This window comes from Aquarana catesbeiana, linkage group LG03 (assembly GCF_042186555.1).
Source record: "Aquarana catesbeiana isolate 2022-GZ linkage group LG03, ASM4218655v1, whole genome shotgun sequence".
Taxonomy (NCBI): Eukaryota; Metazoa; Chordata; class Amphibia; order Anura; family Ranidae; genus Aquarana; species Aquarana catesbeiana.
The window spans coordinates 155,711,327-155,738,365 of record NC_133326.1 but is presented as its reverse complement, the minus strand read 5'-3'; the positions used below and the strand labels follow the sequence as shown (position 1 = coordinate 155,738,365).

At 43.1% G+C, this 27,039-nt stretch overlaps 1 protein-coding gene across 1 annotated transcript; it reads left to right on the top strand.

The window, feature by feature from the left end:
- The first annotated feature begins 22,294 nt into the window (after positions 1–22,294).
- Positions 22,295–26,819, top strand: LOC141131784 (uncharacterized). Its single transcript, XM_073619440.1, has one exon. The coding sequence runs from the start codon at positions 22,505–22,507 to the stop codon at positions 23,069–23,071; it is 567 nt and encodes a 188-aa protein (XP_073475541.1). The 5' UTR covers positions 22,295–22,504; the 3' UTR covers positions 23,072–26,819.
- The last annotated feature ends 220 nt before the right edge of the window (positions 26,820–27,039 follow it).

Genomic DNA, 27,039 nt, shown 5'->3' with positions numbered 1-27,039 from the left:
TAACATCCTCAGCAGTGTATTTGTGATCTGGTGAGGATGATAAGAATCTGTGACACTGACACTGCTTGGACCTTGAAGAAGGGGACATACCCCGAAAGCTTGTCCTGAAAAATTGTATGTTAGTGCAAATAAAAAAAGTATCACGGACAGTACTCAATTTCCTCTGTCACAATTGCACTAATACGGCTACAATCAAATCATGTCCGGTTAAGATACCTTGAGTTCTTTGCGGGTAGGGGGGCCATCAATATGCCAGACAATTTGTGAAGCCTTTATCAAATAAAAAAAAAAAAGCTAATCTTTGGTGACATTTACTGCTTGTATTTGTTTTAGCTGACCCTGACAGCAATGTGGGGAGTCCTGAAAATGGCGTGATTGTGTAACCTTTTATACAAAGCACTGTTGGGTGTTATTTACTAAAGGCGTAGACACTTTGCACTACAAGTGCGCTTGAAACTGCACTGAAACTGCACTTGTAGTGCAAAGAGGATTTGCCCTTAGGAAATAACCCCCATTTTCACAGAAAACAGCAATTACATCACCACAAAAGTGTTGTAGCGTTGAGACAATAATCCACACATTCTTGATTAACAATCTTTTTAATACCTGCACAATCACATGTGCATTTAGAAAAGGTTTTTAAAACAAACCAACATGTTTGTTGTATAACAATTTTTGGGGTGGCATTATCAAAAATAGAAATGTCCATTTAAGATAAAACAGGCATGGGTAAAACCAACAAGAAAGACAAAAATCTTGAACTTACAAAGTTCACATATGGTAAAACTTGAAGGCAATATCAGACATGAGTATTTAGGAACTGTGTTTGATGTTGCGTTCAGATGGGGTGAAGTCACCCCTTGAAAAGCCAAATTTGGAAGATGCACACCAATTTACGAATGTCAACATGTGCTAGCTGCCATCACGGGGGATCAAGGGACATGTTTTGGGGGAGCAACCCCTTCTTCACAGCTACTTTATTATTGAGGAAGGGGTTGCACCCCCAAAACGCATCCATTGATCTCCCGTGATGGCAGATAGCACATGTTGGCACACTGTGTGCATCCTCCAAATTTGGCTTTTCTAAACATCGCTAAAACATTTTTAAGATTGTAGCACACAAAAAAACAAAGCGATTTTGTGGGGTTTTAAATTCGCCCCAAAATATCAATGATGTTATTATTTTTTTGAATAACATCATTGATTTTTTTCTTGAGGTTTTCCAATTCTAAATTACACCCCATGATCTCCTCGATCAGCATCTGGGCACCTTCTGATGTGAAAGGATCTCGATCCCTAACATCACGATCACCTAAAAATAGAGAAACCAAACAAAAACAGGTATCAAAAATCTGCTGGCATCCATCTCTTACCTGAGCCTGTGGTCGCAGACACTCACCTGTTGAGGTGTCAATTTCCACCACATCTTCTTCCTCCTGCTCAGCTTGGGTTGGGGGTATTTCCCCTTCTTCCAGAGGTGGGGGGTCTCTGGTCTCCTCGGATGAGGGGTATCCTCCGAGTCTTTTCTCCCCTATGTAAAACAAAAATGCTATAATTAGCACACAGATATTTGATGGCCGAAATATAAAGATGAAACATTGCTTGGAAGTGGTGTACAATTGTCTATTTGGGCAGAGTTCCAAGATGTAGCATTTTTATTGTCCTTTGTCAAGCTTCAATACTTTACCTGTCTTGTACAAGCGTCATAGATGGAGACACCCCTATAGTATACACTGGAGCACCTGTGTGGGCCCCCTAATAAAAAGGGTGTTCTTGTGTCCCACACTAGTGCTCCAGCGTCCAGATGTGAAAACAGCTGCTGAGTGTCCTCTCCTTACACAGAATCTAGTTTGCATTTCATTCTAGTAACAAACCCATCTACACAACCAAATATTTTTCATACAAGTAGGCCCTGAAAAATGTGGGCAAATGCATATGGCCTAAACAATGGTGTTTTATAGGCCGAAAGAAAAATGTTTGATACGAACCCATGAACATTAAAGTTGCCATTTTAAACTGTACAACACTTAAGAAAATCATATGGAGCAGCACGAACGTAATAAAGACAAAAAGAATAGGAACACAGCACAACTACTTACTTTTTTGCAGCACTCTCCGGATCTATCGGTACTGCTCGGGCTCTCTCAATTTCAGGTCTGACCACCGCTTCCTGAGCTGATCTTTCGATCGACGTACCCCGAAATTCCGGTGCAGACTCTTGACCACTTTCGCCATGATCTTGGCCTTTCTGATATTGGGGTTGGGGTAAGGTCCATACTTTCCGTCATAGTCGGCCTTCTTCAGGATGTCCACCATCTCCAACATCTTACCAAAGGACATATTTGTGGCCTTAAATCGTCTCCTTCTGGATCGGGACTTTTTCGGATCCGAGCTTTCCTCCTCCTCGTTGCTATAATTAGCACGCACCTGCTCTGACTCCGCCATGTGCTCCGCCATGACTCCGCCATGTGCTCTTCACCCACTGCGCCAAACGAAAAGGGGCGGGGAATAGATTAGAAAGAACGTCAGGGGCGGGCGGAGTTACACGCATGCGCAGTGTGTATAAAGCGTAACACGCATGCGTATTACGTACGATCTGTGAGCGGAGGAAGGAGCATTGGAGGCGCCGATCGTAATAACGAAGGTAAGAGACAAACTTGGGCCTATACTGCTTCTAGATTGAGGCCTATATTGTAACAAGATTAGGAGAGTTTTGGCTGACATTAGGTTTGTCTTGTGTTGTGTCTTGCAGTTAAAATGGATATCTTGAATGATACAGACTTCATGGCAATATTCATTGACATGTTCAGGGAGCTGCCTTGTCTGTGGGAGATCAACCACCCACATTATAGGAACCAAACAAAGAGGAAGGCAGCGCTGGATCAATTGTTGGAAATTGTGAAGCAGGTAATCCCCACGGCAGACATCACATATTTGAGGATCCTAATTGGTGGCCTGAGGAGCACATATGTAAGGGAGCGCCAGAAAGTCCAGGATTCGCAGAGATCCAGAGCAACAGATGACATCTATGTCCCCAGGATGTGGTACTATGACAGGCTGCATTTTCTGGCAGGCCAGACTGAACCCAGGTCATCACTCTCCAGTCTTCCTTCCACGCTTCCTTCCCCCCCAGCTGAGGCTTCTGACGCCCAACCTGGGCCTTCCAGGCAACAACATGTGGAGGAGCCCAGATTGAGCCAGGTATAGCATTCCTCTAAATATTTCAGGTTGTCCAATCAATGATGTTAACTAGGTGTTAGTTTGGAGTACTAATTTAGGATTGTGATTGATGATGCAAAACATTAAACCATGTCCATTTTCCATACACAGGGAAGTCTCAGCCAGGAGGTGGCCGGGCCGAGCAGGCTGCCTGATATGCCGGTCCCTCCCATCCACCTGCAAAGAGAAAGTGGCAGGAAGAGGAGTACCCTAGAGGAGGCTGCCATAGGCCTCTTTTGGAAGGCTACAGAGGCCCTGGGAGCACCACACACTGTGGAGGAGGACTTTGCTGGCATAATTGCCTGTAAAATGCAGTGGATGGAGGAGGGCCAACAACTCATGTGTGAGTCATTAATTTTGGAGGCTCTCAATAAGGGGTTGAGGGCCCAAATAACATCTGATACCCACCTTTGTGACCTCACACATGGTCCTCCTCCTCCTCCAGGTCCTCCTCCTCCTTTTCCTCCAGGTCCTACTAGTCCTCCTCCTCCTCCAGGTCCTACTCCTCCTCCTGCCACATCTCCAACAGCAGAGCCACAGCCAGGAAGGAAGCGTGGAAGGAAGACCAGAAAGTGATGGCCATGGGTTCAGTCTGGTCGGCCAAAAGATGCAGCCTCTTGTGGTACCACAGCCTGGGGACACAGATGTCATCTGCTGCTTTCCGGATCTCTGGGACTTCTGGACCAGACTGCACTTCCTTACATATGGACTCCTCAGGCCACCAATTTTGATGTTCACGAATTGATGTCTGCCCTGGGGGTCCAAGGCTTTGCTAATTTCTCCTGTTTATCCAGCGTTGTCTCCCTCTTTGTTTGGTTCTGATCCCTTAATAAAGGATTTTTGGTTTCAATTCTACTTGCCTATGTGTGTTTTCCTTCAAAAAGGACAGTTTGTTTGAAAGGATTCAGGTACATTTCAAAAATACAATGTGAAATTAACAAGGGACACCAACACCAAACAATCTCCTTGAGATTAAATAATACAAGATATCAATGGTGTTGTGGTAACTTGACACACAAAACACACACAAAAATATTCTGGAGTAAAACTAAAAATAAAATAACACAAAGATCAGCCTTTGAAAAAATACAAACCTAAAATAAATCTGCCTTTAAAAAAACAAAAAACAACACAAACATATTTTTGTCAGATGAGACAAATCAAAATATATTAAGGGAATCCCGATAAATAATAAAGAAATAAGTTTGTGAGAAGGCTGTGTGAATATGAGCAGCAAAACTACCTAATTCTTCTCCCATTATAAAGAAGAAGAGAGTGCGCTGTATTAAAACATTTTTTACATTGCACCGTGACGAAAGTGCTGTATCCATTGCGAACGCTAAGTTTACCAGACTGAGCTGTTCCGTGTCGGAATTTCTTCTGAGCATGCGTGGCACTTTGTGCGTCGGAACAGGCCACACACGGTCGGAATTGACGCGATCGGATTTTGTTGTCGGAAAATTTTATAGCCTGCTCTCAAACCTTGTGTGTCGGAAAATCTGATGGAAAATGTCCGATGGAGCCCACACACAGTCGGAATTTCCGACCGTGTGTACGGGGCATAAGGGTTTGGGCGCTATTTGGTTTCAGGGAACTATAGTAAATTCGATTTTGGGAGTATTTTCTCACCAGCGCTATAGTGAATACTGTTTTAGCGCTAATTAGCGGTAATTGGCGCTAATTAGCGCCAATTAGCGCTAATTAGCGCCGCAGCTCTATAGTAAATTAGTAAATGACCCCCAGTATGTAAAAAAAAAAAAAATAACTTTTTTAAACTGTTTTCTTTTATTGACTTTTTTTCTCTTTTTTTACATACTGTCACCATAGTGGCACTATAGGTGGGGGGGAGGGATTTTTTTTTTACACTATTATTGCTTATAACTATATCACTATATAGTGATGATCACTATTATAAGCAATAGTTTTAGCTTTTCATTCATGACAGCTTATCTACTATTGTGATCTGTGATTGGCTACAGCTAACCACATGATATAGGGTGGGCCAATCACAGCATCACAATAGTAAGAAAAACAGTAATGAATGGCTTCCATTCATGACTATTTTGTTGACATTGAAATTATGTGATCGCTATGACCAATCATAACGATCACATGAGCGGCTGGGTACCAATCACCATGATCCGTAGTGCCACGGGTTTGTGCTGCTGTGCATCCCTGTGGGGTGCGCATGTGCATGCCTACGGCTGCTATCCGCTCGCAGAATAAGTTGGTCGGCAAGTGGTTAAGCTATGACCAATATTCACAGCAATGTGCCCACACCCATGTTTTGCTATGCACTTGAAATATTATTCCAATATCATGTCCCTCTTTTTTATATTGTATATAATATGTTGTATATATATGTTGTGTCCTTCACAAATGTTGCAAGGTATGGTAGTTAGAACACATGTCCTGTCCTAGAATGACAATGCTCATCTTCCATAGATATAGTACAGTAAATTATTTTAGTCACTCTAGGACAGAAAGTGTTGTAATGGCAACATCATCATTTAAAAATAAGGTCTGATTTTTTTTTATGTATTTACCACATGCAAGGACTGCATATAAACAATTTATGTTCCAATGCTCGGATACAATTAAAAGTAAACCTGTAATTTTACCTGATCACACTCATCAATTGGAATCCTTCTGAGGCTTTTATCTTTCGGATGGCGTCCCAATGTCTCATTGGTTAGCATGGTCACATGGTCACTGCTGACTAATTTGTGCCTCTCATTATGCTATGATAAGCCTCCAGCCTTATGTAGTGATTTTAAAGTATGTGATATATTATGTGATATTTTAAAGTACCAGACTGGGCAGAAGATGGGGATCATATAAGGTATATGCAGCATTGACCAGAGGGGTGAGGAGAATGTTGTTAGTTAGTTTAACCCTTTAAAGTAATGATGACCAGACCTAAAATGTTCATAAGGTAACAACAATACTCAAGTGCAGACACCTTGTGGTGTCTACAAGTGCCTGTGACACCTTTCAAATTGGTTCCTGTGTCCTTGTGGAGCCCTCTTGGACCTTTAACTCCACCTACTGTATACACAGAGCTTCAATCTTACCAAAAGTATAACGCTAGGCAGGGGAGTACATACAGGGGTTGTACAGGGGTCACAGAGGGCCTACAGGGATTGCAGGGTTCGCAATTGTGACCCCGCCTTATGCTCCAGAGGGCCCATGCGACCCCCGATACATCTGGATAGGAGGGGCTGCAGGGGTGGCATGCAGAGGAACCATTTTCCTCCTGCAGTCACTAAAAGGGGATTTGTTCCTCTACATGCCACCTTCCCTATTCACCTCCTACTGTGATCAGGTTACTGTGTACTCCCCCCCCCCGGTCCCCCCTCATCCCCCACAGTACTGCTGGGTTCACCCCTCTCTTATCCCGCTGGTTGCTGCAGGGGATACTTTCAGAATGGAGAGTGGGGAAGGGGCCAGTAAGTATGTAATTTACCGGCCCCTTCCTTGTCTTAATGCATAGAGTCAGTGATCTGTACCGACCCACTGACTCTGTTCATTCATAACTGAGATATAGTAAACTGTGTTTACTATGCTTCAGTTTATGAATGAACGGGAATCTCTGTACAGAGCTATTCCTGTCCATTCATTCTGTGCTGATGAGGCTGCAGAGAAGGAGATTGATGGCTGTGTCCTCAATCTCTTTTCTCTGTCTCAAAACTGAAGACCCCTGATATTTCACCAAAGCCCTCCAACAGGGTTTCCTAAAGATTGTAAAAAAAATAATAAAATTGTAAATAGATACAAAAAATAAAATAGTAAAAAATAATTAAAAAAATGAAATAACAAAAATAAAAACGACTGACACCAGTGGAAAAACTACCAGGATTGGAAAGGTGGCACTTGCATATGGGCTCTGGTGTTCTGCCACTGTGTGTGTGTGTGTGTGTGGGGGGGGGGGGGGGGGGGGTCCCGGCCAGGGGTCAGGGGACCCTTTATGGCTTCTTGCACCAGGACCCTGAAAGTTCTAGTTCTAGTTTTGGATAGAGTGGAGAAGAGCTAGATCCCCTGTCAAGTTTTTATTGTGCCTGTAGCCCCATTTGGAAGATTCACCCCTCTATTTATGTGTAGCACTACCCCCAGTCACATAGCATTTGCCTTCATTCCCTCAAACTCAGAAAACAGTCCTTGGCTTGTTTTTGTTGTTTTTATTAGGGGATAATAACTTGGATGGGGTTGGGAAATTATGGGATGTCCAACTTGAAAATGTTCAAACACAGAACCAGGGACAACATCCTCCCTATTTACAAAAGTCCTCTTCTTCCTTCCACCTGCACAAACTAGTTAGTTTCCTATGTACAGCCAGGGCCGTGGATAAGGGGGTACCACCGGTCCTCCTGTATGGGGCCCGGGCCAGCAGGGGGGCCCAGGCAAAAGGGTGAATCAGATGTGGTCGGGGGGGGTGATCGGTGCGGTCGGGGAACAATTACTGGAACCAATCCCCTGTATGACTCTCTCTGCAGCAGCTGAAAGCTGACTTCTTCTCCTCTCCCTGCTGTTGGCTTTCAGCTGCTGGAGAGAGAGCCATACAGGGGATCAGTTCCAGTAATTGCCCCCTGCCACACCCATCACCCTCCCTGTGCACCATACTTTTTCCTCTGCTGCCCAGGCCCTCCTGTGTGCCCTGACTACCCTGCAGTGCTGCCGACCTCCCTCCTCTCCTTCCTGCCAGCAGCTGCAAACACACAATAGGATCCCTCAAGATGGATAGTGGGAGAAGGGTCTGGTAAATATGTCATATCTACCAGCCCCTTCCTTTCTTGTTTTCAATCTTAGTTTATTTTCAAAAGTAAGAACACAAAGAATATAACAGAAAAATACCATTCTTTACAGTTTGGCAACACATATAGTATACATAGAATAGTGAGGTGTACTTTACCCATGTATAAACAGGAGTGATCATTTTAGCATACAGCTTTCGGTGAACTACTGGTATATCATATTTAGGGATGAGCCGAACACCCCCCTGTTCGGTTCGCACCAGAACATGCGAACAGGAAAAAAATTCGTTCGAACACGCGAACACCGTTAAAGTCTATGGGACACGAACATGAATAATCAAAAGTGCTAATTTTAAAGGCTAATATGCAAGTTATTGTCAATAAAAGTGTTTGGGGACCTGGGTCCTGCCCCAGGGGACATGGATCAATGCAAAAAAAAGTTTTAAAAACGGCCGTTTTTTCAGGAGCAGTGATTTTAATAATGCTTAACGTCAAACAATAAAAGTGTAATATCCCTTTAAATTTCATACCTGGGGGGTGTCTATAGTATGCCTGTAAAGGGGCGCATGTTTCCCGTGTTTAGAACAGTCTGACAGCAAAATGACATTTTGAAGGAAAAAACTCATTTAAAACTACCGCGGCTATTGCATTGCCGACAATACACATAGAAGTTCATTGATAAAAACGGCATGGGAATTCCCCACAGGGCAACCCCGAACCAAAATTAAAAAAAAAAAATGATGTGGGAGTCCCCCTAAATTCCATACAAGGCCCTTCAGGTCTGGTATGGATATTAAGGGGAACCCCAGCCAAAATTTAAAAAAAAAATTGACGTGGGGTTCCCCCTAAATTCCATACCAGACCCTTCAGGTCTGGTATGGATTTTAAGGGGAACCCCGCGCCAAAAAAAAAAAAAAAAAACGGCGTGGGGTCCCCCTAAAAATCCATACCAGACCCTTATCCGAGCACGCAACCTGGCAGGCCGCAGGAAAAGAGGGGGGGACGAGAGTGCGGCCCCCCCCCCTCCTGAACCGTACCAGGCCACATGCCCTCAACATTGGGAGGGTGCTTTGGGGTAGCCCCCCAAAGCACCTTGTCCCCATGTTGATGAAGACAAGGGCCTCATCCCCACAACCGTGGCCGGTGGTTGTGGGGGTCTGCGGGCGGGGGGCTTATCGGAATCTGGAAGCCCCCTTTAACAAGGGGACCCCCAGATCCCGGCCCCCCCCCCTGTGTGAAATGGTAAGGGGTTACTTACCCCTACCATTTCACTAAAAAACTGTCAAAAATGTTAAAAATGACAAGAGACAGTTTTTGACAATTCCTTTATTTAAATGCTTCTTCTTTCTTCCTTCATCTTCTTCTTCTTCTGGTTCTTCTGGCTCTTCTGGTTCTTCCTCCGGCGTTCTCGTCCAGCATCTCCTCCGCGGCGTCTTCTATCTTCTTCTCCTCGGGCCGCTCCGCACCCATGGCATGAGGGGGGAGGCTCCCGCTCTTCTCTTCATCTTCTTCTTCATCTTCATCTTCTTCTTCATCTTCTTCTTCTTCTTCTTCTTCTCTTCTTCATCTCTTCTTCCTTCTTCATTTCTTCTGCGGGCCGCTCCGCATCCATGCATGGAGGGAGGCTCCCGCTGTGTGACGGCGTCTCTTCGTCTGACGGTTCTTAAATAACGGGGGGCGGGGCCACCCGGTGACCCCGCCCCCCTCTGACGCACGGGACATGACGGGACTTCCCTGTGGCATTCCCCGTGACGTCACAGGGAAGTCCCGTCAATTCACCGTGCGTCAGAGGGGGGCGGGGTCACCGGATGGCCCCGCCCCCCGTTATTTAAGAACCGTCAGACGAAGAGACGCCGTCACACAGCGGGAGCCTCCCTCCATGCATGGATGCGGAGCGGCCCGCAGAAGAAATGAAGAAGGAAGAAGAGATGAAGAAGAGAAGAAGAAGAAGAAGAAGATGAAGAAGAAGATGAAGATGAAGAAGAAGATGAAGAGAAGAGCGGGAGCCTCCCCCCTCATGCCATGGGTGCGGAGCGGCCCGAGGAGAAGAAGATAGAAGACGCCGCGGAGGAGATGCTGGACGAGAACGCCGGAGGAAGAACCAGAAGAGCCAGAAGAACCAGAAGAAGAAGAAGATGAAGGAAGAAAGAAGAAGCATTTAAATAAAGGAATTGTCAAAAACTGTCTCTTGTCATTTTTAACATTTTTGACAGTTTTTTAGTGAAATGGTAGGGGTAAGTAACCCCTTACCATTTCACACAGGGGGGGGGGCGGGATCTGGGGGTCCCCTTGGTAAAGGGGGCTTCCAGATTCCGATAAGCCCCCCGCCCGCAGACCCCCACAACCACCGGCCACGGTTGTGGGGATGAGGCCCTTGTCTTCATCAACATGGGGACAAGGTGCTTTTGGGGGCTACCCCAAAGCACCCTCCCAATGTTGAGGGCATGTGGCCTGGTACGGTTCAGGAGGGGGGGGGGGCGCACTCTCGTCCCCCCCTCTTTTCCTGCGGCCTGCCAGGTTGCGTGCTCGGATAAGGGTCTGGTATGGATTTTTAGGGGGACCCCACGCCGTTTTTTTTTTTTTTTTTTGGCGCGGGGTTCCCCTTAAAATCCATACCAGACCTGAAGGGTCTGGTATGGAATTTAGGGGGAACCCCACGTCAATTTTTTTTTTAAATTTTGGCTGGGGTTCCCCTTAATATCCATACCAGACCCGAAGGGCCTTGTATGGAATTTAGGGGGACCCCCACATCATTTTTTTTTTTTTATTTTGGTTCGGGGTTGCCCTGTGGGGAATTCCCATGCCGTTTTTATCAATGAACTTCTATGTGTATTGTCGGCAATGCAATAGCCGCGGGTAGTTTTAAATGAGTTTTTTCCTTCCAAATGTCATTTTGCTGTCAGACTGTTCTAAACACAGGAAACATGCGCCCCTTTACAGGCATACTATAGACACCCCCCAGGTACGAAATTTAAAGGGATATTACACTTTTATTGTTTGACTTTAAGCATTAATAAAATCACTGCTCCTGAAAAAACGTCCGTTTTTAAAACTTTTTTTTGCATTGATCCATGTCCCCTGGGGCAGGACCCGGGTCCCCAAACACTTTTTATGACAATAACTTGCATATAAGCCTTTAAAATTAGCACTTTTGATTTCTCCCATAGACTTTTAAAGGGTGTTCCGCGGCATTCGAATTTGCCGCGAACACCCCAAATTGTTCGCTGTTCGGCGAACTTGCGAACAGCCAATGTTCGAGTAGAACATGAGTTCGACTCGAACTCGAAGCTCATCCCTAATCATATTGTATATTGAAATCTTTATTCTAAGAGAGGAATAATATACGGGTGGGGGCCAACATATAATGAACCTTGTAGTTTTGCGGGTTGGTGTTATCTGAGGGTTCCCTCTCAACGAATTAGACTGCTGTAGAAGTCTTTTATTCACCTATTATAGATAATCAAGTCATTTAGCTAGTCCAAAGATATGATCTTTAACTATATATGTGAGTGGTCGGTTCAGTACTTAACAAAGAGGAGACAGAAAAAGTCAGAAATAAGAACGTGAGTAGAAGTGTGGGATGGTACCTGAGGCACCAGGCACTCCAGCATGGCTAATCGGCGGGTAAGGGTGGGGTATCTCTGACCCAAAGGGAAAACTCATCAGAATAGCGAAACATGGACCATGAGGTCCAGGTGGCGGTAAACTGCTCCTCCTTTCCCACTTCCTCCGCCAACAGGCGCTCCAGATCTCTTATCTGGTCCACTTCAACCACCCATTCTCCCAAGGAAGGCACATCTGTCGTTTTCCAATGTCGGGGGATCACTGTCCTAACTGCTGCCAGAAAGTGGCGCAGTACATCTTTTTTAATCGACTTGAGGGGGCCTGGGAGTATAGATAATAGGGCTATCTCTGGTGTGGGTTTGATTGATGTCGCCATCAGCCTGCTGTAAAGATCAAAGACCTTTTGCCATAGTTTCCAGATTGGAGGGCAAGCCCACCAGATGTGAAGCATTGTCCCGCTAGAGGACAGGCATCTCCAACACACGTCTGTCAAAGAGGGGTTAAACTTTTTAATATCTACTGGGCATCTGTACCACCTCGTTAATAATTTAAACCCTTTTTCTTGGTTCTTGGTTGCCAGGGAAATCCTATGCGTTAGGATAAAGCTTTTTTGCCAATCAGTGGGGGAGATGGAGTGTTGCAGCTCCGCTTCCCATTTCTGTGTATATGTTGGAAGGTCAGGGGCATATTCGTTCAGTAGTAGGGAATACAACAGTGATACTACATGTATTGGTGGGTCTGGTTGTAAAAGCAGTTCGTCAAAGTCTGATGGGTCGGCCAGTATCTCTGAGATGGATGAGAAAGTGCGTATGTATGACGTTATTTGACCCCTTTGTAACCACATTGTTGAGGTCCCTAATTCCGTCCGAGAGGGTATGTCCGTTCTCAAGGATGGGTCAGCGCGTAAGACCTGTGCTAAACGTCTATGGCTATCCCTACTCCAGGGTCCAAATCTTAACTTGTTCGCTGCTGGGGGGAAAGCCGGAGTCCCGAAGAGAGGGGTCATTGGGCCCTGGATTTTAGACAATTTACTCGCTGAGATCATGCGGTCCCAAATCTGGAGAGTTTGGCGAGTAAGAGCAGTGGAGAATAAGCCGTCCCCACGCCCAGCCATAGGGGTCCATGGCAGGGCGCAAAGATCAGCCTCATTAAGATATTTCTCTAGTTGAACCCAAAGTTTGGAGGAAGAGTGGTGGAACCAATCCACTATACGCACGAGTACCGCTGCCTTATGGTATATAGAGGCATCTGGGACCCCCGCACCCCCCCTGACTTTCGGGAGAATCATTGTGTCATGTTTTATCCTGGGGCGACGTCCCTGCCATATAAATTTAGAGAAGATCTGACGGAGCCTTTTGAAGAACGAGGTGGGGATATAGATAGGAATGGTCTGGAAAAGGTATAAGAATCGAGGGAGAACATCCATCTTCAAGACATTCACCCTACCCAGCCAGGAGAGCTGTTTAGAGGCATATGTGGTCAGATCCGCTTGAGTTCTGGTAAGTAAAGGGGTGAAGTTGCTGGAGAATAGTTGGGATGAGACTGTTGGAATATGGATTCCTAGATAGCGGATAGATGTGGAGCTTGTCTTAAAAGGGAAGGAAGTCGTAAGCTGTTGTAGAACCGCTGTTGGGAGTGAAATGTTGAGGATTTCTGACTTATTTAGATTAACTTTAAAATTACTAACCTCTCCATACCTCTGAAACTCCTGCATAATGGAGGGTAGAGAAATTTGTGGTTGGGTTACAAATATGAGTAGATCATCAGCAAATAGGGCAATTTTAGTGTGTAGTGGGCCTACTCTAACGCCATGTATGGCCGGATTGTTTCTAAGGGCAATGGCTAGGTGTTCCATGACAATTACATAAAGAATGGGGGACAAGGGGCACCCCTGCCGCGTTCCGTTGTGTATAGTAAACTTAGGGGATAGGGAGCCGTTTAGTCTAATCCTAGCGGAAGGAGATGTGTAGAGGGACATTATTCTGGAGATCATGTTTTGGCCTAGACCTAGTTGTTGTAATGATAAGCGGAGAAATTGCCAGTCGACACGGTCGAAGGCTTTTTCCGCATCGACTGTGAGAAGGCACAATGGGATATTGTGGGCCCGAGCATAATCAGCAATGAGGAGTGTTTTTAGGGTGTTGTCACGCGCCTCCCTTCCACTCACAAAGCCAACCTGATCTAGGTGTATTAAACGGGGTAACAATGGTTGCAACCTATTAGCTAAAATTTTTGCGTACACCTTTAGATCTACTCCTATTAGCGAAATAGGTCGGTAATTAGCGCAAACATTCAGGTCTTTGTCTGGTTTGGGGATGAGGGTAATATGTGCCTCTAAGGTTTGTGGTGGGAACACTGATCGTTCAGAGATGGAGTTAAATACTTTTGTCAAGAAGGGAGTAAGAAGGGTAGCAAATTGTTTATAGAATTTCGGAGTAAAGCCATCAGGACCCGGGCTTTTACCAGATGGGGTAGAAGTAATGGCGCGGGCAACCTCGTCTTCCGAAATCGGGGCCTCAAGGTCCTCTATCGTCTCGCCATCTAGAGTGGGTAATGCAGTTTGCTCGATGTATAAGGCTTGTGTTTCCGCTGTAGTGAGGGGAGGATCAGTGGAGCTCGCTGCAGGTATATTATATAGGGATTGATAAAAGTCCCGGAACACCTGTCCCATCTCGGAAGGTGAGGAGACAGTTTTCCCAGAGCTGTCCCGTATATGAGGTATAAAGGAGTTAGGTTGTTTGGTGTGGAGGGTACGAGCCAGGGATCTACCACATTTATCTCTAAATTTATATTGATGAAAAGCTAGTTTGTTCGCAAACGTGCGGGCTGATGCCTCATATAACTCTCTAAGCTGGGTGCGAGCAGAAGAAACCTCCGTAAGCAGTTCAACCGTCGGGGAGCGTTTATGAGTAGTTTCTAGTGTCCTTAGCTTATGTACTGCCGTAACTATCGCAGTTGAACGTTCGCCCCTTCCTTTCTTAAATGAACTTAACACCAGCAGTTGTATTGCTAATTCAGCAAAGGCCCATTACAGGCAGGAACTCTCAGTCGCTTGGAAAAAGTAGCACAAACAGAGTGAACAGCATAACATCTCTCCTTCTGCTTCCCTGTGGCCACTGATTCCAGCTCCACTTGCTCCTTTGTAGAAATGCTAGCCCACCTAGCTGCCACTAGACACGCCAGGGAGAAGAGCGAGTTGCAGGAAGGACTCCACCAGGACTCTCAGTTACTGAAAAAACAGACTGGTTTCTCCCGTCCTTCGGACAGGAGAACCGGCCTGTAAATTCCAAGAGATGCCAGACCAGCGCTGTCAACAGCAGAAGCAGGACAGCAAGAGGAGGCTGGGGAACCCCACAGTGGCAGAACACCAGGGCCCAGTGGCAAGACAACCTTTGAAACCCTGATTGTTCTCCCACTGCTTTGGACCCTTATATTTTCTTGGTATGCTGGTGACATATATCTCTTGTTTTCTGCCACCCTGGGGAGCCCTAATACAGTAGGGAGGGAGCTCACTGCAGAACATGTGAAAGGGCCCGTTGTGGGATCGTAGTAAAGGGCCCCAGGATATATATATATATATATATATATATATATATATATATATATATATATATATATATATATATATATATATATACATGAAAGCTGGAGACGCCGCTGATAGCAGTAGCCTGCAGAGATCCTCCTTTGCTTCCTTTATCCTGTGTAGGTGTGTGGAACATTTATATGGAACACAGGACACCTGCTCCTTCCCATAATAACCCAGCTCAGAGGTTTCTATTTTCTCCTGGTATGTTCAGGAAAATCTCCTCATACATCACATGTGGGAAATGACAGAGGCATGCAATAGCGTAATACAATTTAAAAATGTTTAATTGCACATAAAACTCCACATATATACAACTCACATTTCAAATGAATAAAAATGCCTCTTAAAGTGCTATAGTGCTGAGGGGTGATAGAATCTCCTGAAGAAGTCACGAGAGTGACAAAACCACTAGGAGGAGCTTGATCGGCTGACGAGAGAGGCACCAGGAAGTGCAGGAGAGCTGACATAGGACAGGGGGAACACCGTTAAAACTGGGGCTGCAGAGTCGGACCACAGGTGACTCTATCACCCCTCAGCAATATAGCACTTTAAAAGGCATTTTTATTCATTTGAAATGTGAGTTGTATATATGTGGAGTTTTATGTGCAATTACATTTTTTTAAACTGTATTACGCTATTGCATGCCACTGTCATTTCCCGCATGTGATTTATGAGAAGATTTTTCTGAACATACCAGGAGAAAATAGAGTCCTCTGAGCTGGGTTATTATGGGAAGGAGCAGGTGTCCTGTGTTCCATATAAATGTTCCACAAACCTGCATAGGATAAAGGAAGCAAAGGAGGATCTCTGCAGGCTACTGCTATCTATTACAGGCTTATTATTTAAGCCCCTATAGTGAGAGAACACCCGGTGGGGGTTGTGTGTATCACATGATTGATGTTAATATGAACTTCTGCTGTTTGGTTTAAATACTTCATCAAGGATTAATTGATATTCACGGAGCATGAACACTTTATATTTTTTATATGGACTATTGTCGTTTAGTTTTATATTAACCTCATTGAGGACTGAGTGCAATATCATGGAGCAAGATAACTTTTGATTTATATATTCCTTTTATACATGGTGTTATGTTATAAATATCTTTGCTATATATAGTTTATTGGATTTATATTTACATTAGTATTGGTTTTTATACATATTAGTGCTGCACAGTGTTTATATATATTGTATTATCACAGTTTGTGGAAGTGTGGGAAGTGCGGGCAGCTGATTATATTATTTTTTGTGTTTATTTAGGTTATTTAGGTTTAGTGTGGCAACTCACAAGGTTTCACCTATTGGTACACAGTGACCATTGTCATCAAGACAGGAAGCGAGGAAAAATCCAAAATTTTAGATTTGTCAAACAAGAGGCAAGGGGAAATCATCCAATGGGGATACTTGTTCAAAGAAGGTCTAACAAAGGAACTCCCCTTACTTTGGGAGAAATCTTCTTACTCCTTGTTGTATTTCTGAGACAGGAAGTGAAGGGATATTTCTCCAATGGTACACAAACAGCAAAAAATAACCTGGCAGAGTTTTAAACCTTCCATACTCTATACAACACACAAAAAAAAGTTTTGGCCAAACATATACTGTACGTACACTTTAAGGTCAGATCAAGCCCACCCCCTGATATTTAGCTGTCATTCATTCAAGGATTTCACTGAGCAGTAGAAGCTCCTGCATTTGTGAGTTCAACCACAATGTGTCTGCAGCTCAGCCCTGTTACTTTAGGAACGTTTTAGGCCCTGTTCACACTGATGCGTTGTGAATTTAGCGTGATTTTGACCCGATTGCGTTGCGACTCTTCTTTGTAAATTCATTACATGTTTGTTGCGAATTTACTGCGATTCTACTGGAATGAGTTGTCATTTTGGGAGGTGACTGCGATTTCTGTCTGCCCAATGGAACCCAAACTTCCTGTCCTGGTTTTTGTGGAGTGTGTGGAGAGTATGGAGGAGGAGCCGGAGGTGACGAATTCGCACATATGTGATCCATCAATGCGATTCAAGAACGATTTACATTGATGTCTATGGAGACTAAATTTGCAACGCAATGCAGTAAACTCACACAAGACCCTTTTTTATATCGCATCGCATTCATAGAGGAATCGCAACGCATGTATGTGAAAGACCATCATTAAAAACAATGACTTTAGGGATGACATGCGAATTTAAAGTGTTTTTGACGCATCGCATTCGTTATGAACTCGCATCAGTGTGAACCGGGCCTTAGACAGGTCATGTTTAACATAAGCATTAGCCTGGTGTTACACCAAATGTCATTTTTTTACATTTATGCTCCATACTGTTTGTGTACACAAAGTATATATTTATTGTTGTACATACCGTATTTATGCAATGAACATGTTGGTGGCAGAGTGAATGTACTTTTACTCTACTAGACAGCCGTGGTAGCATTTGCCCAGTGGGCTCGGGCCGCATTTCCTAACAAGAGCTGGCTAATGCAGGGGTCCCCAACCATTATGAGTATAAAATGTGTTTGTATTTCATCAATAAATGGTGTTTAATGATAATGTGCTAGGTTGGTGCACCCTTTGTTTTGTTCTTTCAGAATACAGTGTATTATAACTACCCCAGTTGTAAGAGGGCACCAAGGCTTGGTGTTCATTTAAAGATTGAAAGTGATAAAAGAACAGCGAAAGTCCTCTGCTATCTGAACACCATACTCGAGTGCAGGACGTTGTTGGGAAACTGGGCAGAAAGTTCTGGTGGCAATGGCTCCTGCTGCTGTCAGCCAAGCCTGTGAGAGAGGGGAGAAGAGCTGCTGCAGATGTGCACAGCCCTGGATGGAGATCGAGCCTAGGTGAGTATTTAAAGGGAGCTACTATTAAATTGGTTGTAAACCCTTTTTGTTGACTTTTACCTATAGGTAAGCCTAGAATAAGGCTTACCTATAGGTAGTGGAAATATCTCCTAAACGTGCACCGTTTAGGAGATATTTCACTTGTAGTGAAATGCGCTGCGAAGAAACAGACCACCGCGCCGTTTCTTCCCCCAGCGAGTCCGTGGCCCCGGAAGGAAGAGGGGTGAAGATGGACGCGGCCTGCTCAGTGGACAGCGCGGGATTCGTTTGCAGGTAAGTGTCGTATAATTCATTTGCAGGCCTTGCGGGGAGCAAAAGAGGAAGTAAAACCCATCAGGGTTTACTTCCTCTTTAAAAGGTTTTTTACCCTAACGCAGAGAATGCATTAAGGTAAACAAACCTTTTACCTTAACGACCATTTTATTTTATATGTTGTGGCAAACGTCTTAGCTGCAAATAAAACTCTGATGTAAATAGGATTAAGAAGATTCTGAATTTATTTTTCGCCTACAGTTCTACTTGAAAGTAATCTACATTCTCTGCATGTGCCTCTTGCTAAACCTGTTTTGCTTTTATTGATTAAACAGCGATACTGGAGATTTATGTTTCTTGTTTTTCAAGGTTTCTATTTTTAAATCTGCAGTTTATTTAAAGCAGAGCATAAGTTTGTTTTTTATAAATTGCTAGCAGGTAAGCGCCCATGGCTGAAGAGGCTCAGTATTTTACTTTTGCCATAAATGCTCTGGTCTTGCCTGCACACGCATAGCACATTGTACAATTTTGGGATGATGTGGGTGCCCAGATGAAGTAACTTCCTTTAGCATGTACTATATGGGTGTTACTTTATCCCTGGCAGGCCAATTAGGATGGCTAAAATGTATATCTCTAAATGAAGACCAGAAAAAGATGTCAGCCATAGTGACAACAAAGTAACAAGGACATCAAGATTCTGTCCGTCAGCATGGCTCCAGAGGACCCTGCAAGACAAAAGAGCCACCCTATTGATGGAAATTGCACATCTCAGACTTTGAAAGCCAGAATGTGCTGCAAAGACTTCATAAATAGGGGTGTAGGTGGGGTGCAATTGGTGCAATAGAAACCTGTATTTAAGTAATGCAGCAACGGTTCACAACAAACCCAGGGAGCAAGTGGCCAAACCAGGTACACTCATGGTTTCCGACAATGTAGGCAGATTGGGAACCAACCAGACTTACAGCGTCTGTTGAGAGCCATCTTGTGCCCAATCAGGAAGATGTCCAGAAAAGTAGCAACCCTACGCTTTCCCTCCTCATCAGGAACCTTTCCCTATCACTACTACTGTCCCTAACAAGGTACCTTTCCCTGCACTACCCACTCGCATAAAGCGTGCCAAACCCAAGGGCCAGGGTCTTAAATAGACACTTAGGATGGTTGCTAGAGTCACATGGGTGGCCAGCATCCAATCACTGCCACAATGACTCAGGAAACATAGAGGAACCATGTTCCTCATGACTTCCCCTCCCTCTGCACTGCGCGCCACCTGCAGTGGAGACAGCAGATTGCACCTGTCTACAGGAGGACAGGACACAATTAGGCCCCATACACACATTTTTCCAGCTGCATCTAGGGGCATCAAGTGTTTTTTTTTCTCTGCCACTAAACTCCTCTCATCGTTAACCTATGTGTTCAAGCTTTAGACACCATTACAAGTGTCATGCCCTGTACACACGATCGGAAATTGGGCCAGCAAAAGACCGATGAGAGCTTTTGGTTGGAAAATGTGACCGTGTGTATGCTCCATCGGACTTTTGCTGGCAGAATTCCCGCCAGCAAAAGAATGAGAGCAGGTTCTCAATTTCTCAGTCAGAAAAAGTTCCTATCCGAAAATGCATTCGTGTGTATGCAATTCCGACGCGCAAATACATTTTCATTTTAATGGCACCTAAAAACTCGGTGCAGTTCTGCCACAATTGTTGCACAATAAATTGCATTGCGGCAAACTGCCTCGCTTGAAGCTTGTCTTGCAGTTTGTCTCCCAAAAAAGGATCAGGAGCTTCTTTTGGGCGAGAAGCTTCAAGCAATGTGGTTTGTCACAACTGCAGAATGACAGTCGCGGCAGATCCACACCGCGGTTTTAGATGCCATTAAAATGAATGGCATCCAACATTTGTGTAGTGTGATTTGTCATTTTAGCAGAGCGTTTGAAATCATGATCAGAATCGCAGCGATTCTGCCAACGATTCAAAACACCCAGGTGTGAATACAGTCTAAGGAAGTACAGTCCACTTTTTTTTTTTTTTCCTTGTCAAAAGAAGTTTATTGAGTATACAATGTTATAAAGATACATAAAGATACATAAAGTAAGTTTACAAGGATCTATAAAGTAAGCTCATTGTTTTACAGTAGGGTTTATATAGGTAAATATCATGAAATTTCAAATATTAAACATTGGGTTCACGTAAACCTAAATTAAAGATATATATAATTTCCTTAGTTACTTTTGTAGGTATTTAAATGATTTATACCTACTATACATATTGTTTATAAGTAGAGTGTATATAGGTCAAATAAATTCTGATAATGAGCTTTAATCGTATGGTGGAGAAAAGGAAAGAGAAAGAAGAAAAAGGGTTGAAAGGTAGAGGTATGGTCCACAAGGTTGTCCCGCTCGTCAGTTTATTATTCTTTTTAGTTCTCTTTGAAGCCTTAGAATGGGTGTCTCTGTAAGTCATTTAATTTGTTACCATGGCAACAGGACAGAGTCATTGAAATTTGACAGGAACTGTTGTTTTATCCAAGGATGCCAAAGTTTTTCAAATTTTGGAATTTGATTTTGATCGATGGCTACCATCTTAGCATGGGACATTGTATTATTCATTCTGTGAATTGTTTCTGCTAGTACCAATGTAGGAGATTTCCGTACAGTCCACTTTTTAACTTGCACCTACAGGTAAGCCTATAATATGGCTTACCTGTAGGTACAGTGAATATCTCCTAAACTTGCACGTTTAGGAGATATTCATACGGGATGCAGCCGGTGACATCACTGGCACATGCACTCTGAAGAGATGGCATACCCATGCCGTACCTTCAGAGTAGGGATGAGCTTCGAGTTCGAGTTGAACTCATGTTCGACTCGAACATCGGCTGTTCGCCAGTTCGCCGAACAGCGAACAATTTGGGGTGTTTGCAGCAAATTCGAAAGCCACGGAACACCCTTTAGAAGTCTATGGGAGAAATCAAAAGTGCTAATTTTAAAGGCTTATATGGATGGTATTGTCATAAAACGTGTCTGGGGACCTGGGTCCTGCCCCAGGGGACATGGATCAATGCAAAAAGAAGTTTTAAAAACGGCTGTTTTTTCAGGAGCAGTGATTTTAATAATGCTTAAAGTGAGACAATAAAAGTGTAATATTCCTTTAAATTTCGTACCTGGGGGGTGTCTATAGTATGCCTGTAAAGGGGCGCATGTTTCCTGTGTTTAGAACAGTCTGACAGCAAAATGACACTTCAAAGGAAAAAAAGTCATTTAAAACTACTTGCGGCTATTAATGAATTGTTGGTCCGACAATACACATAAAAGTTCATTGATAAAAAAAAACGACAATTCATTAATAGCCGCCAATAGTTGTAAATGACTTTTTTTCCTTTGAAATGTCATTTTGCTGTCAGACTGTTCTAAACACGGGAAACATGCGCCCCTTTACAGGCATACTATAGACACCCTCCAGGTATGAAATTTAAAGGAATATTACACTTTTATTGTTTCACTTTAAGCATTATTAAAATTACTGCTCCCGAAAAAAACGGCCATTTTTAAAACTTTTTTTTGCATTGATCCATGTCCCCTGGGGCAGGACCCAGGTACCCAAACACTTTTTATGAAAATAACTTGCGTATAAGCCTTTAGAATGAGCACTTTTGATTATTCATGTTCAAGTCCCATAGACTGGAGGACTTCGTTCTAAGGTAAGCATTTCATAATGTGCTAGCATGCAATGCATATCGGCACGATATGCCATTGCTTTGCAGGGGATTTTTTTTTTTTTTATGTATGCGTTTTACTACCGCTTATTATTAGTTACTCTTTTTATTTTTATTTTTATTCAATAACACCTTAAATTCACATTGTATACAAACCTTTTGTTAAACTGTTACAATGATATCATACAAAATGTCTAAAAAATGTCAAAACCCTTATACAACTACAACATTTTTTATGCAAGCTCAAACACTCTTACAATCAGCATGCAATCTAGCATGGAACAAACTAACCTGAAACGTGAGCTTTAGACAATTCCAGAAATACAATGAAGAATGACAACCAATAGGAAGTGCATGCAAAGCTATAAACCAGCAAAACAACATTGTAATGTTCAAAAGGGCAAGGAGTTGCGTAAAGGAACACAATACTGCCATTCACATCATTGTGGGCTGTGCTTCAGTTCATTTATTTGAGAGGTGATATTGCACATTATATCACACATCAACAGGATCGTTCATTCATTTTCCTAAACCAGGAAATATAATATTTTGCCCGCTGTTTCTGCCAGTTTTATTGGATTCGATCATGGGCAGTCTGATTAGCAAGGTGAAGATATGCCTTTCTGCATGGTACCCTGTGAGAGCTCGTGTTCTCCTCCTCGGTCTTGATCACTCTGGCAAAACCACCACCCTTTATCAACTAAAGCTAAAGGAGAAAGTTGCCACCATCTCAACGGCTGGATTCAATGTAGAGACTCTGGACCCTATCAATGGAGTTTCTTTCACTGTGTGGGATGTTAGCTTAAATCCTGAAACATGGCCTTTCTACAAGCATTATTTTGCAAATACACAAGGTATGATGTTTGTGGTGGACTGCAAGGATAGAGAAAGACAAACAGATGCCAAACAACTTTTGCATACGATCTTAGGAGAATCTGACATGGAAGGTGTGCCATTTATTATACTTGCCAACAAGCAAGATCTGCAAGATACAAAACAACCTTCTGACCTGGTATTGGAGTTGGAGCTGGATAAGTGGACTGGACATGCCTGGGAAATACTTGGATGTTCTGCCATTTCTGGTGATGGACTACAGGAAGCCCTGAGTACACTCTCTGCTATGATTAAGAAACGTGGAATTACTATGTCCTAAGGAATGTTACCTATTTCTGTAAATATTTGTACAAAAATTCAGATGGCCAAGTGATGGGAAGATGTGCTAATTGCTGCATGTTGATTAATAGAGCCCAGTGGCCATATAGATCCATGACACGTTTGACAACTGTCTTTAAAACTTTGTCATTTGTAAGGACTGGAAAGACTGCTGCTTTTCTTTATGAGACAACATCCTTCTCGTGTAAAAAACTGTCATGCTAAATCAGTCTCTCATTTTTTTACCATAGAGCAGTGGTCTTCAAACTGTGGCCCAGGGGCTGGATGTTGCCCTTTGCTTGCCTTTATCTGGACCTTGGGGTACTATTCCACCAACTGACACCAATGATGGGACACCATTCCCCCTACTGACACCAATAATGGGGCACTAGTCTTCTCATTGATCTCAACTATTTCTTCAATTAAAACCAAGGATGGGGCACTGATCCCAGGGCATTTTCTACACCCACTAGGCACAGTCTGGCCCCCCTAAAGCCTGAAGGACAGTAAATTGGCCCTTTGCTTAGAAAGTTTGGAGACCCCTGCCATAGAGGATCCTTTGAAATTCTTTTCAATTCTTGGGGAACCTTTTCTAAAACAACTGAATTGGGGTCAATGGGGAAAATGCACCTTACCTTGTTAGCTAATGGGAAGAAAGCCCCCTTACAGACAGCTAAAAAGATAATTGGTGTCCTGCAGCTGGCTCTGCCAAGTGGAGTTGGCCCTGAAACTATGCAATCATCATCAAATGGGAGGTCAATTTTCACTGCTCATGGAGCCCCTGGCAACCTCTGCAGGAACCCTGGTAGAGAATGGCTGTGCTAAATCAAATGTTACTTACCTTTGTTGAGAAATAATGTCTATTTTCTTCTTTAAATGTTGCCATTGTTACATGGCAGTTGTCTTTAAATCAGAAAACATACTTGATTTGATTGTAGCCGTATTAGTGCAATTGTGACAGAGAAAATTGAGTACTGTCCGTGATACTTTTTTTATTTGCACTAACATACAATTTTTCAGGACAAGCTTTTGGGGTATGTCCCCTTCTTCAAGGTCCAAGCAGTACTGCATACCCCGAAAGCTTGTCCTGAAAAATTGTTAGTGCAAATAAAAAAAGTATCACGGACAGTACTCAATTTTCTCAATCAGAAAACAAAAATATAATATATTGCAGCTTAGCAATTATTAGATGTGGTGGCTGCATTCGTTTTTTCTTTTCTTGGCTTGTTTCTCTCTGTTTTCACCTGCTGATCTGGCCAGTAACACATACTATAGCTGCTAACTTTTAATATTGGGACCCCAGACGATGTTTCCATCGGCTCTCAGGTGCTGCCACCACCATTGCCTGTAAGGGAAACCATCAGTGAAGCACGCTGCGCTTTCAGATTGGCCCAGCGGCGGGAGAAGGAGGGGTGGTGAACTTGCGAGTGATCTCGCTGTGATGAGATCTCTCGGAAGTGGGGACGGGTATCTGTTAAAAACAGGTACCCCCCCCGAAAGGTGCCAAATGTGGCATCGAAGGGGGGAGGAAACAAATAAGCGGAGCTTCCACTTTGGGTGGAACTCCACTTTAAATCAGTTACAGCAAACCATTTTTTTCTTTTTAGGATAAAGGGGTTGATTTACTAAAACTGGAGAGTGCTAAATTTGGTGCAGCTCTGCATAGAAACCAATCAGCTTCCAGTTTTTTTTTTTTTTTGTCAAAGCTGAAGTTAGAAGCTGATTGACTACCATGTACAGCTGCGCCAGATTTTGACACTCTCCGGTTTTAGTATATCAACCACAAAGATTTTATATAAATAAAAGCTGATTATTTTAATCACCCCTGCCAGTGATAAATTGATTGTCTCATCTATGTAAACTGATACATTCTGCTAGGGAGCTTGAGAATCTGAAAAATAGAAGAAAGAAAGCCTAAAAAAGGAAACTAATACAGCGGTCACATCTAAAAATAGGTAAGCTGGAATATAATATAAATGTTTGCTTTTGGGTTTAATACTTCTATTAATTGTGAATACAGTAATACCTCATTATCTATATTTGTATAAGAAAAACACTGACCATGAAGCACTGAAATGCAAAAAAACAGGTATCTGTGCTTGAAAATACTTCTTAGAAATGTGTTTCCTTATACACATTCTTTTTTAAGCCATGATAAGAGTAACTTATCTGTATTGTGTCAATGCAATGGGTTTCAGTTGAAAAAAAATGTATATTATAAGGCTGCTTTCACACTGAGGAGTTTTTCCAAGCGCTTTCACGTTAAAAAAAGCACCTGAAAAGCTTAAGAAAACTGCTACCCTTTAAAAGCAATGAATGTGTTCACACTGGGGCGGTGTGCTTCCGTTGCGGTGAAAAAAATCCTGCTTGCAGCATTTTTGGAGCATGTTTGGGGAGTTAAAAAAAGCGCACCAAAAATGTTCCTCCCCATTGAAATTAATATAAACCGCATCAAAAATGGCTCAAAAACGCTTCAAAAAATGCCTCAAAAACACCCCCACTAAGCCTATTTGGTGCAGCTTTTGAGTCATGTGTCCTTTAACCATTTAAGCCCCGGACCATTTGGCTGCCCAAAGACCAGAGCACTTTTTGCGATTCGGCACTGTGTCACTTTAACTGACAATTGCGCGGTTGTGCGACGTGGCTCCCAAACAAAATCAACGTCCTTTTTTCCCAAAAAATAGAGCTTTCTTTTAGTGGTATTTTATCACCTCTGCAGTTTTTATTTTTTTGCGCTATAAACAAAAAAATAGCAAAATTTTGAAAAAAAATGCATTATTTTTTACTTTTTGCTATAATAAATATCCCCCAAAAAATATATAAAAAAACATTTTTTTCCTCAGTTTAGGCAGATACGTATTCTTCTACATATTTTTGGTAAAAAAAAAAATCGCAATAAGCGTTTATTGATTGGTTTGCGCAAAAGTTATAGCGACTACAAAATAGGTGATAGTTTTATGGCATTTTTATTAATATTTTTTTTTTTTACTAGTAATGGCGGCGATCAGCGATTTTTATCGTGACTGCGGCATTATGGCGGACAGATCGGACACTTTTGGTGTGATTTGTGGACCATTCACATTTATACAGCGATCAGTGCAATTAAAAATGCATTGATTACTGTGTAAATGTGACTGGCAGTGAAGGGGATAACCACTATGGGGCAGTGAAGGGGTTAAGTGTGTCCTAGGGAGTGATTCTAACTGTGGGGGGGGCTTGGCTATGTGTGACACGACACTGATCACCGCTCCCGATTACAGGGAGCTGTGATCAGTGTCCTGTCACTAGGCCGAACGGGGAAATGCATTTCCCCGTTCTTCCTCTCCATGAGACGATCGCGGGTATCCCTGTGCGTGCCCGCAAACCGCTTCTTAAAGGGCAACATACAGGTACATTAATCTGCCTGTACGTGCCCTTCTGCCGACGTATATTGGCGTGAGCCAGTCGCCAATTAAAAACTGCACCGCAAACGCTGCAAAAGCGCAGCAAAGACACTCCAGTTAATGCATATTTGTTTTACTGTCAGTTTTGAAGTGAACCAGTGTGAAAGTTCCCCAAGGCTTGTGGTGAACCTTGCTTTTACCTGCTAGAGAAAAACTACATTTGCCAGCAGCTCAGCTGATAAAAGAAATCATCGCATATAATGCTTACAATATAGAACTTGTGTTACTAATATTTTTTTTCTGTGGCTTGCATGGTGTCACCAGGCGGCACATACAACAGGAAATGAATAAAATGTTTTACCTGTGCCTAGTAGAAAAATGCGTTTGTTGTTTAAAGCAAAGCCAAAACCTTTTTTCTTTTTCATAAAAGCACCGTGCAATTATTGATAATCATAGCACCACCACGTCCAAATTAGATCTGAAGAACAAAAACTCACATAGCAAGGCAGGAATCTTAGGGTGATAAATCGACATTTCCCTACATAAAACTATACAACACACACATGAATTTCTTATTTATGACAAA